At 44.7% G+C, this 15,170-nt stretch overlaps 1 protein-coding gene across 7 annotated transcripts in view; it reads right to left on the bottom strand.

Moving 5' to 3' along the window:
- KIF9 (kinesin family member 9) overlaps positions 1–15,170 on the bottom strand; it is a 49,140-nt gene that overhangs the window by 27,338 nt on the left and 6,632 nt on the right. For 6 of the 7 annotated variants that reach the window (XR_009505839.1, XR_009505840.1, XM_059939471.1 and 3 more), the window contains exons 4-9: positions 13,302–13,408; positions 11,230–11,454; positions 3,776–3,859; positions 3,573–3,665; positions 2,662–2,809; positions 1,495–1,559 (exon numbers count right to left, since the gene is read on the bottom strand). Coding sequence is in view for 5 of the 7 variants with exons in the window: in XM_059939471.1 (XP_059795454.1) it covers positions 1,495–1,559; positions 2,662–2,809; positions 3,573–3,665; positions 3,776–3,859; positions 11,230–11,454; positions 13,302–13,408 (722 nt within the window). In the remaining 2 variants the exon portion in view is untranslated. The remainder of the gene's footprint in view (positions 1–1,494; positions 1,560–2,661; positions 2,810–3,572; positions 3,666–3,775; positions 3,860–11,229; positions 11,455–13,301; positions 13,409–15,170) is intronic. The other variant, XM_059939473.1, reaches the window with a different exon arrangement.

The raw sequence follows: 15,170 nt of genomic DNA on the forward strand, positions 1-15,170 counted from the left end.
GTAAAGTTGGGAAGACCTGCCTCACAGGGTCACTGGCAGACTTAGTGCTGAGGTATGTAATGTGCTCTGGACAGAACTGGCCCACAGAGAGCCCTCAGGAAGAGACCCCTGTCATTTTAGTTGGAGTTGCTTCTGTGAGGGTGAAATCAGACTCTCCTGCTGTAAGCACAGCAGGAAGTGTGGCCACGACTCCCTCATACACACATGCGTGGTCACTGCATAAAGCAACACAAATCATGACAGGAACTGTTTTAAAGTATTAAAGCATTTGGAGAAGAGAATCATGAGCTTCCACACCCCCAATATGCCTTTGTCCCAACCCCCGATACTCTTCCAGCAGCTCCTTAGGGCTCCTATGGGCTCAGTCCTAATCAGAGATCCCAGGTGGTGTGGGCACAAGCCTCGGAGGACAGCAGGTACCAGGAGAGCTGCTTCCTGTGTGACCATCTCAGGGATGGGGATAAGGGGAGAAAGGGTCTTCCACGGTCTTGGAGGATGTATTTCTTAACCAGGCAGCCAGGAGGCCCAATATTCATATGACTCCTCTTGGGGTTCACTCATGCTTTGTTATGCTGTGAGACCAGTAGGTGCCTGAAGGCTTCCTCTGGGGATGCTGTCTGCACGTCAGCTGGAGCTCCCCTCTCTGGCCTCCCAAGTCCCAGGGCACTGGGTATGTGGCAGGAGAACTCCCCCTGGAAGCTGGGATGGTCCCTAATGCACCAAGCTGGGAGGCCCTGCAGGAGCATCTTGCCCTGCAATGTCCCTGGAAATGACCTGTTTCACCTAGTGGATTCTCCAGATGACTGAAGCTTGCCCCAAACATCCACATTTGAGCAAAATGTCTAGGGAGAGATTTCCAAACCTATCTTATTTAGGATGGGTAGGGAGGAGAGGCGGGGAGCCCCAGCCTGGGTGCCTAGCTATGTGGACTCACCTGTGTCACTGGCTCACTTCGTATTTCTGCCTCTGGTTCTCATAAGCTTCTCACCTCCCCGGGTCACCTGTTTCCTGCTGCTGGATTAATCTCCCCAAGTCACAACTCTGGCCACAGCCCTCTCCTACTAAAACCTGGTGACAGCCCCAGCCACCTGGAGCAGAATAGCCAAGGCCTCAGCATGGCCGCCAGGGCCTATCCAGCCGCTGCACCTTCTTCTTCTTCCTCTCCTTCCTGAGATCCTCGCTGCAGTGGCCAAATACTCCTGGCATGGGCCAGAAAACACAGTCCTTGCCCCACAAAGCTGGCTCTCAGCCTTCTCTCCTCACATAGGCCCCACACTGAGCTTGCCACCTGCCTTGCCTCTTCCTTGACATGGCTTCTGCCCCTTGGTACTTGGTATTTGGATCCTGGCTGGGCCCCCTTCAGCAATTTTGGCTCAGACTCATCCCTGGATCCCTCCACCCTTGACCATGTCTATAGCTACTGTGTCAGTTTACCCAGCCCTGGCATGCATGAGGAGGAATTCCATCCCGGTTGCATTGGCTGTCTTTACATACCGTCTCTTCTAACTGGGCGGCTTCTCCATAGATGTTTGTCACAAGGACCATATTGCAATTTCCCCCTGCAGAAAGCAGGACACAGAAGGGTCATGAACCATGTGTGTTTTCTGCCAAGAGATTCCTTTGAGGCTGGTGGGTGGCAGAGGTGGGAGGGCTCGGAACATTTGTGTCCCTTCAAAATTCATATGTTGAAGTCCTAACCCTCAATGTGATGGTATATGGAGGTGGCGCCTGCAGGAAGTAATTAAGTTTACATGAGGTCATGAGGGTGGAGCCCCATGATGGGATTAGTGCCCTTGTAAGAAAAGAAAGAGACCAGAGCTCTGTCTCCCTTTCTGATCTCTTTCTTTTCTTTCTCTCTCTCTCTTTGCCATGTGAAGACACACGAGAAAGTGGCCATCTACAGGCCAGGAAGAGAGTTTTCACCAGGAGCCATTCCTGCCAGATCTTGATCTGGGACTTCCAGGTTCCAGGACTGTGAGAAATAGGTGTCTGTTGTTTAAGCCACCCAGTCCGTGATATTTTGTTCTAGCAGCCTGAGCTGACTGAGACAGGGTCAGAGAGGACACACGCAAGCATGCATGAGGCTAGGAGGCAAGGGGAAGAAGAAGAGAAGCAGGAGAGGCTGTCAAATGTACCTAAAAGAGGAGCTGGGGGAAAAGCAGAGGAGAGAAGGCCTGGGGTAGGGCAGAGGCCTCTAGGCCAGGGCTTTGCTTATGGTGGGGGGGTTGGGGGGGAGCACTCAGTTAATAATCACACAGCAACCACCATGCCACTGGGCCCAATGTGAAAGCCTGGGAACACAAGGATAACAAGATACAGACCCAGCTCCTCAGTCAGGGAAAGGAAGACATCACAGGAGAAGCCCTCCACCTTGGTATTCAAGGTGATGAAGGATTCTGCCAGCTGGTTCAGGGAAGAGGGGAAATGAGAAGGTACTTCTGGTAGAGGCAAAAGCTTAAGCAAAGGTTCTGAGGAGTGAAGAGAATGGCATGGGGGACATGAGAGGGCACTGTGCTTGATTCTGCCTTTCCAGGTGTGCCTGAGGTCACTGTGAAAAGGCTGCAGGTAAGTCCATGCCACCAGGAGGGAGCAATTCCATTATCACCAGTAACAGACATGCCAGGCCTGTCCATCCCCACTGTGCACCAACCACACCCTCACCTAAGGAATCCTTCAGGGCGTGGGTGAGCTTGCACTGCCGGAAGGGGATGTGGTCTCGCTTCTGGTCCCCGAGGGCAATGATGGCCTGCTCCAGGAATGACAGCGACTTGTTGATGTAGGTGGCTTCCTTCAGGACTCGGCCCTCAGACTACAAACCAAAGGTCAGTTCCTCATCAGACCAAGTGGAGAGGCTGCCCCACAAAGAACACTGCAGGTCTGTGGCCAGGCCAGAGCCTCCTTCCCAGAACCAGGTCTTCTCTCCCTGTCATGGGATTGTATTGTATCCACCTTGGGCTAATGGGAACACTCACAGGAACACTCGTGCAAATATTCTTATGAATGAATGCTCATGTGAATATGAATACTTATGTGAATATATGAATACTCCCTTAAGAGTCACACTATTATGAATACACATGAGAATATTTGTGCAGATACTTGAGCAAATAATCCTGGGAATATACATTCATTCAATACACAAATACAAACATTAATACGAATGCACATAGGAATGCTCATCTGAATGCTCTTGTGAATACTTACATTAATACGCTCACATGAATATTTATGTGAGATGAAAAATTAATGCAAATATTCATTGTGTGAACACTCACACTGATACACAGAGAAATGCTAATACGAGCATGGAGCATTGACTGAGCACTGACTGAGTGCCAGGCACTTTGCTAAGAATTTAGGAGCCATCATCTCATTTAATGTTTACAAAAATCCTGCCAGGTAGGAACTGCCTCTCTGTTTCACCTCTGCTAGTTCTGTCCCTCCAGCTCCACTGCGCCTAGCTCGGGATGGTACTCACGAATGCCCAATGAGGGACGGCCCAGGTGCACAGAAACTAAGCCGGAAACAGAGCTGTGGCTTCTTGAGGAAGAATTTCCTGCTCCCCCACTTACCCCAGACTTCCCCAGCCTCTCTGAGCCTGCTAGATCCACCAAGTTAATTTTGGAAGTGATGTACTTTTCGTCTGATAAGGTCCGCGAATGGGCCTATGAAACACCCAAAAAGAGGTTAAACTGTCACAGGGAGAAGGTTCTTACTGAGCAGGCCCCATGGGAATCGACCACCCCTCTCGGCTCTTCAAAGAGCTTGCACTTACCTCCACGTAGATTGTGAAAATGCAGTGTGACCTAGATGAGTTCTTGTTCATTGTGTGGGAGGCTATAATCCTGTTGGTCTCTCCCTGAAGAAGACGGAAAACACAGACAATGTTCTGAAATATTAAAATAACATGGCATTTGGATCATTTTCCTATTATGCAGAAAAGATATTTATATCACTGCTATCAGCCAGGCCTTCCAGGGAAATCTCATTTATAAACTAGTAGAATAGAAGACAAATTGGAGTCCAGACCTATACTTTCACTCACTGCTAGAGATGTGTGAATTTGTATAATAGTTTTCTTTCTTTCTTTTTTTTTTTGGCCACACCATGCAGCTTGTGGGATCTTAGTTCCCCGACCAGGGACTGAACCCGTGCCCTCGTGAGTGAAAGCGCCAAGACCTCACCACTGGACCACCAGGGAATTTCCTGTATAATAGCTTTCTGAAAAGCAAAGCAGCAATAAGAATTAAGAGGCTTAAAAATGTTCATGAATATTGAATCATAACCAACCTACATATCCAACAATTAGGGAATGGTCTAGCTGTACAATGGAATGTTATGCAGCCAGGAGAATGCTGACAAATAGTTTGTTGTTGTTGTTGTTTTATAAATTTATTTATTTATTTATTTTCAGCTGTGTTGGGTCTTCGTTGCTGCACGCGGGCTTTCTCTAGTTGCGGCAAGCGGGGGCTACTCTTCGTTGCAGCGCGTGGGCTTCTCATTGCAGTGGCTTCTCTTGTTGTGGAGCACGGGCTCTAGGTGCACGGGCTTCAGTAGTTGTGGCTCACGGGCTCAGTAGTTGTGGCTCACGGGCTCTAGAGTGCAGGCTCAGTAGTGTGGCACACGGGCTTAGTTGCTCCACGGCATGTGGGATCTTCTGGGACCAGGGCTCGAACCCGTGTCCCCTGCATTGGCAGGCAAATTCTTAACCACTGAGCCACCTGGGAAGTCCCAACAAATAGTTTTTAATAACAGAAAAATGCAGAATCCAAAATCATAGCAAACTGACTTCCACAGCACAATAAAAGGACTATACACCACAACCACATCCTTGCATACCCCGGGATGCAAGGATGGTTTGACATACACAAATCAATGTAATACACTTCATTAACAAAATGAAGGACAAAATCATATGATGGTACAATCTAAGGAATGCAAAAGCATTCATAGAAGAAAGAATAAACAGATCGTGCTACCAAGATGTTAATAATGGTCACTTCTGGGTTGGAGTTTATAGGTGAATTTTTTATATATACAGGCTTGTGCTTTCATATATTTTTTTTACAGTGAACATGTATTACTTTTAAAAGTTAGAAAAAGTCAATAATTTGTTTCTTTAAAGGGACAGCAGGCCCTTGCCTCTAACTCATAGGATTGGGCACTATGACCAGAATACACTTAAAAGGAAATGTGGTGGAAATGGCCGTCCTTAGAGAAAGAGATCCTTGCAGGAGGGACTCCGTCTCCTTAAAGGCCCCTGAGAGGTGCTATGAACAAGCCTCAAATCAGTGATACCACGTTCCCCTGGGGAGAGTGGAGCACCCGAAGAGGAGGGGAGGCCCTGGGCTGTGGAGGAGGCCTGGCTGGCCTCCAGGCTATACCCTCATTGCCTCATACTGTCCACCTGTCCTGCAAATTCAGTGACATTCACCAAGAGTACAAGGGGTCACTTCACCTTTATCTTTCAGTCCCCTCTTTCTGAAGTGCCCTCTTTGCTTGTCTTTCTGCCTTCTAATTAAGCAACCTCTGAAGGCCAGAGAAGTGTCCTTTCCTCCATGAAGAGTCCTTTGCTGACTGCCCTCCCCCTAACCACATCCATCCAGGTGTCTGTCACTCCTGGAGCACAGTTCAGATTGTGCCCTGGTTGTCACGGGTTTCTTCCTCGTCCTTCTCCACCCCACGGCGAGCCTCTTTAGGCCTCACATTTATCCTTCCACCATCACTGCCTAGCAAGGACATGGCCCTTGAGGAACTACTGCTGCAAACAAACATGCCTGGTTCAATTCTAAATATGAGTGCTGAGGCAGTGCCAATCATGCTTCTGAACAGCATCCACTGAGCACTTATTGTGTGCAAGGCTCTGTAGTCAGTGCTCCAAATGCATCATCCCATCTGGTGCCTCTGCTATGGGAAACAATGCGGAGGCTCTTCAAAAAAAATTTTTTTTTAATTTATTTTATTTATTTTTGGATGCATTGGGTCTTCGTTGCTGCGCGCGGGCTTTCTCTAGTTGTGGTGAGTGGGGGCTACTCTTCGTTGCGATGCACGGACTTCTCATTGCGGTGGCTTCTCTTGTTGTGGAACATGGGCCCTAGGGCACGTGGGCTTCAGTAGTTGTGGCTCGCAGGCTCTATAGCGCAGGCTCAGTAGTTGTGGTGCACGGGCTTAGTTGCTCCGCGGCATGTGGGATCTTCCCGGACCAGGGATCAAACCCGTGTCCCCTGCATTGGCAGGCGGATTCTTAACCACTGCACCACCAGGGAAGCCCTCTTCAAAAATTTTAAAATAGAACTACCATATGATTCAGCAATTCCACTTCAGAGTATTTATAAAATAAATCACAGGGATGTAATGTACAGCATGGTGACTATTAATAATACTGTATTGCATATTTGAAAGTTTGAAAGTTGCAAAGAGAGTAGATCTTAGAAGTTCTCAGCACACAGAAAAAATGTGTAACTATATATGGTGACGGATGTTAACCAGAGTTATTATGGTGATCATTTTGCAATATATACAAATATTGAATTATTATGTTGTATACCTGAAACTAATATAATGTTACAAGCTAATTATACCTCAATTTAAAAAAATGCCTGATCCCATCTGATTCTCATAACAATGTTTTGGGGTAGGTTTAAAAACAGTGTCTCCACTTTTATAGATTAGCAAACTGCAGCTTGAAGAGATTAATGATTTGCTCGACATTAAGGCTTCATAGATTGAAAGAAACCTGAATTTGAGCCCAAGTCCCCAACTCTAAGTTCTACACCTTTTGCATTGTATCACAGCCCAAAACATCAAGGGGGCCTTCCAGGAATACAATGGACTAAATATTCAGAAAACTTCCTACTGCAAAACACCTAAAGATGATAGAGAGAATATTTAAAAATTCCTTTTGAATGCATGGCTGAGACTGCAAGAAAGTAAGGTCAGGACCCAGGGCCAGACACAAAGCAGGAGCAGGAATCCAGGAACTGCAAGCTAGAACCAATGCTTTTATTGCCCTGAGGGCACCTGCAGAGGACGGTGCTGTATGATAGCCCTTGCTGGATTTCTTGGTGATTCTCTGAGCAATGAAATTGACATGTTATAAAGATAGAGAATATCTCCTTTTGCTCCCAAAGCCATTTGCTCTTCACATTCTGAGGGTGGTAGACCTAGAGCCACTTGTATCCTCCCTCACCTCCCTCCACTCCCATCCCCCCACCCAAGCCATCTGTTACATTCAAAGGGTGATAAGATCTTTCTCCTTCAGAACCAAAAGCTTAACTTCCAGGTAGAGACCTTGCCCTCCTTCCCTAAGAGAGGATTTACAAAATAAAAGCACATGCTCTCTTTCATTCTCCCTTTCTGTCTCTAGCTGCACCGCCCCCCACCTCCGCCCCACCCCGCGCTGCGCTGCAATCTCTCTCTATCCTAACAGAGGGGAAGAGGAGTAAATGTACCAGCTCCTATATAAGCTCTGAGATTCGTAACTTTGGAATTCCTCTCCAATAGTACAGACACCCTCTCCCCTCTGTAGGGCTTCCCTGGTGGTGCAGTGGTTAAGAATCTGCCTGCCAGGGCAGGGGACACGGGTTCGAGCCCTGGTCCGGGAAGGTCCCACATGCCGCGGAGCAACTAAGCCCGTGCGCCACAACTACTGAGCCTGCACTCTAGAGCCCGCGAGTCACAACTACTGAGCCCGCGAGTCACAACTACTGAGCCCACGTGCCACAACTACTGAAGCCTGCGCACCTACAGCCCATGCTCCACAACAAGAGAAGCCACCGCAATGAGAAGCCTGCGCACCACAACAAAAAATAGCCCCTGCTCGCTGCAACTAGAGAAAGCCCGTGCGCAGCAACGAAGACCCAACGCAGCCAAAAATAAATAAATAAAATAAATAAAAATGTTTTTCAAAAAATCTGATTTAAAGAGACCCTGGATTGGTAATGTTCCCTAGGCTCCTGAAAGAAAAAACTATTCTCTAAAGTAATATAGTCTCAACCCAAGCCTCAGAAAAGACCCACTGATAAAGGGCCAAGGGAGTAGAGCTTATAATCAAATTACAAAGTATATTTGTTATGATAAGGTAACATTTTATTTTGATTCATAGAACGTTTGGAAGAAATATACAGGGAGGTCCTCTCTACCTTCTACTCAGCCTCTCCCTATGATTAACATCTTATAAAACGGTAGTACAATGTCAAAACCAAGAAATTGACATTGGTATAATCCACAGAGCTTATTCAGATTTCACCAGTTATACAACTTATTTGTGTATGTATGTCTGTATGTGTGTGCATTAACTATGCAAGTTGTTATTTCTAGGAAAAACGAGAGAGAAAATATAAATATGAACGAATATATAACTTCCAAACTAGTAAAGAGGGAAACAAATATAATAAAAAAAATCCAATGAAAAAGAAGGCAAAACAGGTAAGAAAAATAAATGGGACAAAGACCACACAATCAAATGACAGATTTAAACCCAAGTATTTCAGTAACTACGTTAAGTGCAAATGGAAGGAAGTGCTTCGGTTAAAAGATAAAGACTGTCAGAGTAAATTTTAAAAAATCCTCTCATATGCTCTTTACACAAAAAGCCAAAACAAGAAATTTATACACATTCAACTAACCTAAAATTAAGAATTTTTGTTCATCAAATAACACATCAAGAGAAAAAAAAAGTCACAGGAAATAGAAAACATTGTAATACACACAACTGAAAAAAGAACTAGTTTTCAGAATATATAAAGAATTTATACAAACAAATAAGAGAGAAAAAAGACATCTGTAAAGAAAATAAACAAAAGACATGAACAGGGAAATCCAAATGGTCAATAAACACATAATAAGGTCCTTAATCTCACTGGTAATCAGGGAAATATAAACCAATGAGTGGGACCACAGTGGGAAACACTACACACCAGCCAGATTGGTCAAGATTTTAGGGTCAGAATAATGGGAATTCTGATAACCTGTTGTGGGAGTATACCATTATGGAAAATAGTTGGTATCATTTAAGAAAGCTTAAGACACACACACTGTATGACTCAGCAATTACAGTTCTTGATTTTACCTAGAGAAATTCATGCTTATGTGCACCAGATATACATACAAGAATGTTTCTAGTTCTCGTTCCTAGTGGCTGTGTCTGAAATACACCCAATCTAGGAAAACCCAACTGTCCATCAGAAGTAGAATGGATAACTAAATTGTAGTATATTCACACAATGTAATATGATGAAAGTGAAAAATATACAACAACATCAGATGAACTACACATAAAAAGTAGATAAAAGGTAAAAGAAATAAGACAGAATTCATCCTACGTGATTCCTTGTATATAAATTTCCAAAAAAGGAACTTATGCTGCTGGAGGAAACATAGGTGGGATGCTCCAGGTGGTAAAGCTATAAAGAAGACAAGGAAATGATTACCATACAAGTCAGGAGAGTGCTTACTTCAAAGGGTATGAATAAATAATTATTCATGATTAAAAAAACTCTTCACAAACTTGGACCTTCTTTAAACTTAAGCCACCAAAAACCTGCGACAAACATCATTCTTCATGGTGAAGTGTTAGGAGCAACAATAAGACGAGAATGCCTCATTGCTGCCACCTGGGAGGCTCCTTCTTCTGTGTACATGCAAGGGATCCAGGTTTCTATCACCCCTGAGGACACCTAAATGCTTTTTTTAAAAAAAGTTTTATTTGGGTTTCCTGGTGGCGCAGTGGTTGAGAATCTGCCTGCCAATGCAGGGGACACGGGTTCGAGCCCTGGTCTGGGAAAATACCACAGGCGACGGAGCAACTGGGCCCGTGAGCCACAATTACTAGGCCTGCGCGTCTGGAGCCTGTGCTCCGCAACAAGAGAGGCCGCGATAGTGAGAGGCCTGCGCACCGTGATGAAGAGCGGGCCCCGCTTGCCACAACTGGAGAAAGCCCTCGCACAGAAACGAAGACCCAACACAGCCATAAATAAATAAATAAATAGAAATTTTAAAAAAACAGTTTTATTTGACATAAATATACATATATTTTTTTTTTTTAATTTTTTTTTTTTTGTTAGGCTGTCCCACGTGGCATGCGGGATCTTAGTTCCCCAACCAGGGACTGAATCCGTGCCCCCTGCATTGGGAGTGTGGAGTCTTAGCCACTGGACCACCAGGGAAGTCCCCGACATATATTTTAAACACCATAAGACTCATTGTTTTAAGTATACAATTCAATGATTTTTAAAATCAGTAAAATTACAGGGTTGTGCAACCATCACCACAACTCTATTTTTAAAATGTTGTATCACTCCAAAAAGTTCTCTCAGGCCCATTTGCAGTCACTTCCTGTCCCCTCCCCCAGGCAACTACTAATCTGCTTTCTGTCTCTATAGATGTGGTTATCTGGACATTTCAAATGAATGGAATCATACAACAGGTAACTTTTTTATTTCTTTTACTTAGCATTTTTTTGAGATTCATCCAAGCTGTAGCATGTATCAGTGCTCCATTTCTTTTTATTGCTGAACAGTTTTCCATTGTATGGATGTACCACGTTTTGTTCATCCATTCTCCGTTGATGAATATTTTGGTTATTTCCGGTCTTTGGCTATTATGAATAATCTTAATATGAATATTTGTGTACAAGTCTTTGTGTACACATTTCACTTCTCTTGGGTAGATTTCTAGGAGTAGAAGTGCTAGGTCCTATGATAAAATTAATGTTTAACTTTTTAGGAAACAGCCAAAATGGTTGCACCATTTTACATTTCACCAGCAATGCATAGAGTTTTAATCTACATGATTTTTAAAAGAATAACATATCCCGGGGAATTTTTTTATTGATTTGTAAGAGCTTTTATATACCAAGGACATTAATTCTTATTTTTTTCTATACCACAAATGCCTGTGATTTAATGTTAACTTAAAAAAAAGGACAATTTCAACTAAGTAAAGAAAAAACTTCACAAGAAAAAAAACTAGAAGGAAATAAGCCAAAATACACATTATTGTTGCCATATGTAGAAAACAGATGAGTGAATTCTTTTTTTGCTTCTGTATTTTTCATTACTATCTGAACTTGCTAAACAAGCATATATTAATTTTCATTCTGGTTATCAAAGTAAGTAAAAAACTAAGGAGGGAGGAAAAGAAAAAGGAAAGGAGGGAGGAAAAGAAAAAAAAAAGGAAAGGAGGGAGGAAAGGTAAGGAGGAAGGAACCCATAGACTTGATCACCTCACCTCAAAAAGAAGGCTGAACGCATCCTCCTCCTGACTTGTGAGGTGGACCGACAAGCCCTTAATGAAGACCCCCTGAGGACTTTCCACGATGGTCATAGGTGTGACCGAGGGTTCAGCGTAAGGCAGAGTGGACAGGAGATCAAACAGGCTCTCATTATAGATTTCCAGGTAGGAAACACGCACAGTGATGGCCTGTGTGGGGCATTCTTCGATCATCTTAAAAACCTAGATGGGAGATTGGACAGCAGTCACTGAGAGCAGAACTCCAACGGCCAGCCACTGCTAGGGGAGTTCTTACCTTAGGAGGGAATCCTTGCCCTAGAAGAGTTTACAGTCTAGTTGGTGTGATGGTCATCAGCAACAACAATTATTAGTAGTTGCAGTCTATCGGGCAATATTTATTATCATCTTGTAGTTTTTTTGAGGCCTGACTTACACATTGGCTAATACTTGTACAGTCTCAAGAAGTAGAGGCATGATGAACAGAAAGGACTCTGGAGTGAAGATCTCTTGTTTTGTGGGGTTTCACCACATATAAGCTTCTTTCACATCCATTTTTTAATTCTACCCTCATGATGCCACTGTGACTGAAGCAGGGCAGGGGCAATACCCATCTATGGTGGCTCAGCTAGTAAGGGAAGAAGTCAAGCCAGAACTCAGCCTTCTCGACTCCTAATACCCTCCCCAGTGCTTATCAGCAGGTGACTTTGGGCTGGTCTTTTCCCCTCTCTAGACCTTAACTTTCTTATCTGTCATATGGGGAGTTGGGCTGGATGATCCCTGAAGTCCCCCCCCTTGCTCTAACAGGCTAGATCTGTGCTGTCCAATATGCTAGACACTAGCCACAGGTGGCTCCTGAGCGCTTGAAATCTGGCTCGTGCAAATGAGGAACTGGATTTTAAATTGTATTTAATTTTAACTAAAAATTTAAAACTGATACTAAATTCAGTTATTGGTAAACTTTTAAGTATGTTTGGAACAACCTGGGTTTATAAATCTACCTTTTCAACTGTAAATTTCATGAACTCTAAATACAGAGCAGCTCCTTCTGATGAATATTTAGTGTCTTAAATAGAAATGGGCTGTAAATGTAAAATACATACCAGATTTCAAAGACTCAGTATAAAGAAAAAGAATGTAAAATATCTCAATAATTTTCATATTGATTACATGTGGAAATGATATTTTGACTATATTGAGTTAAATAAAATATATTATTATATATCATATATTATATATTATTTTAAAATAATTTCACTTGTTTTACTTTTTTAAATGTGGCTATTGGAAAACCTAAAATTGCATATGTGACTTACATTATATTTCTATTGGGCAGCGCTGGGCTAGACTATAAAGTCTAAGATGCTGAGATACTGAAGCGTTGACAGTGGGAGGTTAAGGCTATTGCTTCAAGAAATTATCGCATGGATGGTTACACACTAGAGGGACATCTACACTTCTTACAGCACAGGGCTATAAAACCTCAAGATGCTTTTTAGGGAAAAGTCCTTTCCCTCCCACCTTCAAAAAGAGGGACCTCACAGAACGCAGGCTAGCAGACTCTGAAGGAAGGCCCATCTGTCCTGTCTTCAGTCACACTTCCCAGACCCCCAAGGCTGACTCGGTCCTGAAAGCTCATGTCGTGCCCTGCTTCTTCCCTTTGCTCTTTCTGGGGCTGTGGTGGTGCAAGAAACCAGAGCAGGCCAGTAAGGAAGCTCTGCAATGGTTCATATCTCCCTCATTAAAACCAGGAAGGAACAGGATTAGGACCTCCGAATCCTCAATTACAGGGTCACAGACCATCAGAGCAGCAAGAAGCCAGTCAGCACACCTGACTCCCTCTTTAACAAATGAGGAAACAGGCTCAGCATGGGCGTAGGTCAGAGCCTGGAACCTAAACTCTTGGTTTACACACACACACACACCCCACCCTGGGTAACCTGTCTCCCCTACAGGCTGCAACTCCTTTGAGGCTAGACCCCACTGTCTCCAGGAGCTCGCCTGGGATGGGCAGCATGTATGGTAGAAAGAGGGGACCTGTGTGGCATCCCACCCACGGGCCCACTCTCTACCTGTTGTAGGGCACGAGGGAGGATCCCCCGGTGCTTGTAATTCTCAGTTGCCCCCGTCATGGTGTATGTCTTGCCAGCTCCCGTCTGCCCATAACACATGATGGTGCCTGCAAACATTTCAAAACACGTCTTGGTGACATCCAGAAAAACAGCTCCAAGGATAGCTCTCCCATCCCCCAGCATGCCCAGTGCCAGCCAGAACCCTAGTGTGAAGGTGGCCATCAGGAGCAGCCAAGGACAGCAGGAATTCCAGCCATGGAGGGTGGGTGAGCAGGGAAACAGGGATATAAGTGGTCAAAACACAGACAGCTGCTCTGAATCTGTGGTCCATGTAGTACTCTACTGCTTCCTCTCCCACGAGGGGATCTGATCCTAGGGCTTCTGAGGAGAGCAGGGAATTCCAGGGAACAGAGGAACTGGGAATTTTCCTAGAAAGATGAGGGAGATAAGAGCATTGAACTCAGCCCTTCTTTAGCAAGATCATGAACAGCCAGGCTCTCAGGGCTTGGCCTCCCTGCAGGGCAGCCCAGGCAGGAGGAAAGAAGGGCTTTCAAAATCCCCAGGAAGAGATGGGAGTCAGAAGGGCATTTTCTGTTAGTGGTGGGAATTCTTTGTAGACTGCAAGTTCCCACTGGATTAAAGGGCTGCTAGTTGGTCCCAGGCCACTTTCAGAAATGGAACACCATGACCAAGCCCTGATCTGTCCCATTGCCCTCTCTGGGAAGACTTTCACTTGCACCTCTCTCGTGCTTTAGGTCTACCATCACCAGGCTCTGGGACACAAACCAGTCACCCTGGGCTCTGGTTCCCACCTGCTTTTCTTCTTGGCTTGAGCAGCCTGAGCCAGACCCAACCCAAAGGCTGCTTCTGGGCATTTACAAAGCAGATCTGCCTGGGCAATGCTGGGCCGTGGAAATCAGCGTTTGCCTTTGCCACGTGAATGCTCTAGTTCCTGGGATTGGTAGCTTTTACACAAGGGGTCTTAATTCAGCATCTGAGCTGGAGTCAGAAGCAGTGTCTATTAATCCTGCAGAAATGTGCAGGAAGGAGTCAGTTCAGCTGGGACTCAGAGCCCATTTGTGGCTCCACAGCACTCAGAGCCCACGACTCTTAGCCTCCCCGGGCCTTAGCTCCTTTGTCTCTACTTCCTCAGGGCCACATCCCCTCAGGACCAATGGGGACCATAGCTCTATATCACACACAGGATACATTACAACGTTTAGGCATCTACACTCAATGGACTTTTAAGCAGAAGACCTAAAACTTGCAAACAGAGAACATTCTAGTCAGGAGCCACCAGACAGGCAAAGTCTACAGACTGTGACATATTTTTTTCTATGGATTTTTTTTTTTTTTTTTTTTTGGTCACGCCGCGTGGCATACGGGATCTTAGTTCCCCAACCAAGGATCAAACCCGCCCTCCCTACAGTGGAAGCACAGAGTCTTAACCACTGGACCACCAGGGAAGTCCCTCTATGGATTTTTTAATCTTTTTAAGATTTTAAGGGACTTCCCTGGTGGTCCAGCGGCTAAGACTCTGTGCTCCCAATGCGGGGGGGGGCAGGTTTGATCCCTGGTCGGGGAACTAGATCCCACATGCCACAACTAAGACCTGGTGCAGCCAAATAAATAAATAAATATTTTTGAAACAGTCTTAGAGTGAACTAGTTTGTAAAAATTTCCCAATAAATTTTAATTTGTTAAAAAAGCTTTTTAGTTAAGCTTTTAAGAAAGTCAAACTGTACTCAAGTCTTTAGTGATATGTGTAAATAATACTGTACTACAATAGAATAGATTGATTGTGCTGGTAGAATGAATGGAAATATCTCCTAGCAGGTAGCCAAGAGAAAAATGTTTTGACTCCATCAA

This window comes from Balaenoptera ricei, chromosome 11, assembly GCF_028023285.1.
Source record: "Balaenoptera ricei isolate mBalRic1 chromosome 11, mBalRic1.hap2, whole genome shotgun sequence".
Lineage (NCBI taxonomy): Eukaryota > Metazoa > Chordata > Mammalia > Artiodactyla > Balaenopteridae > Balaenoptera > Balaenoptera ricei.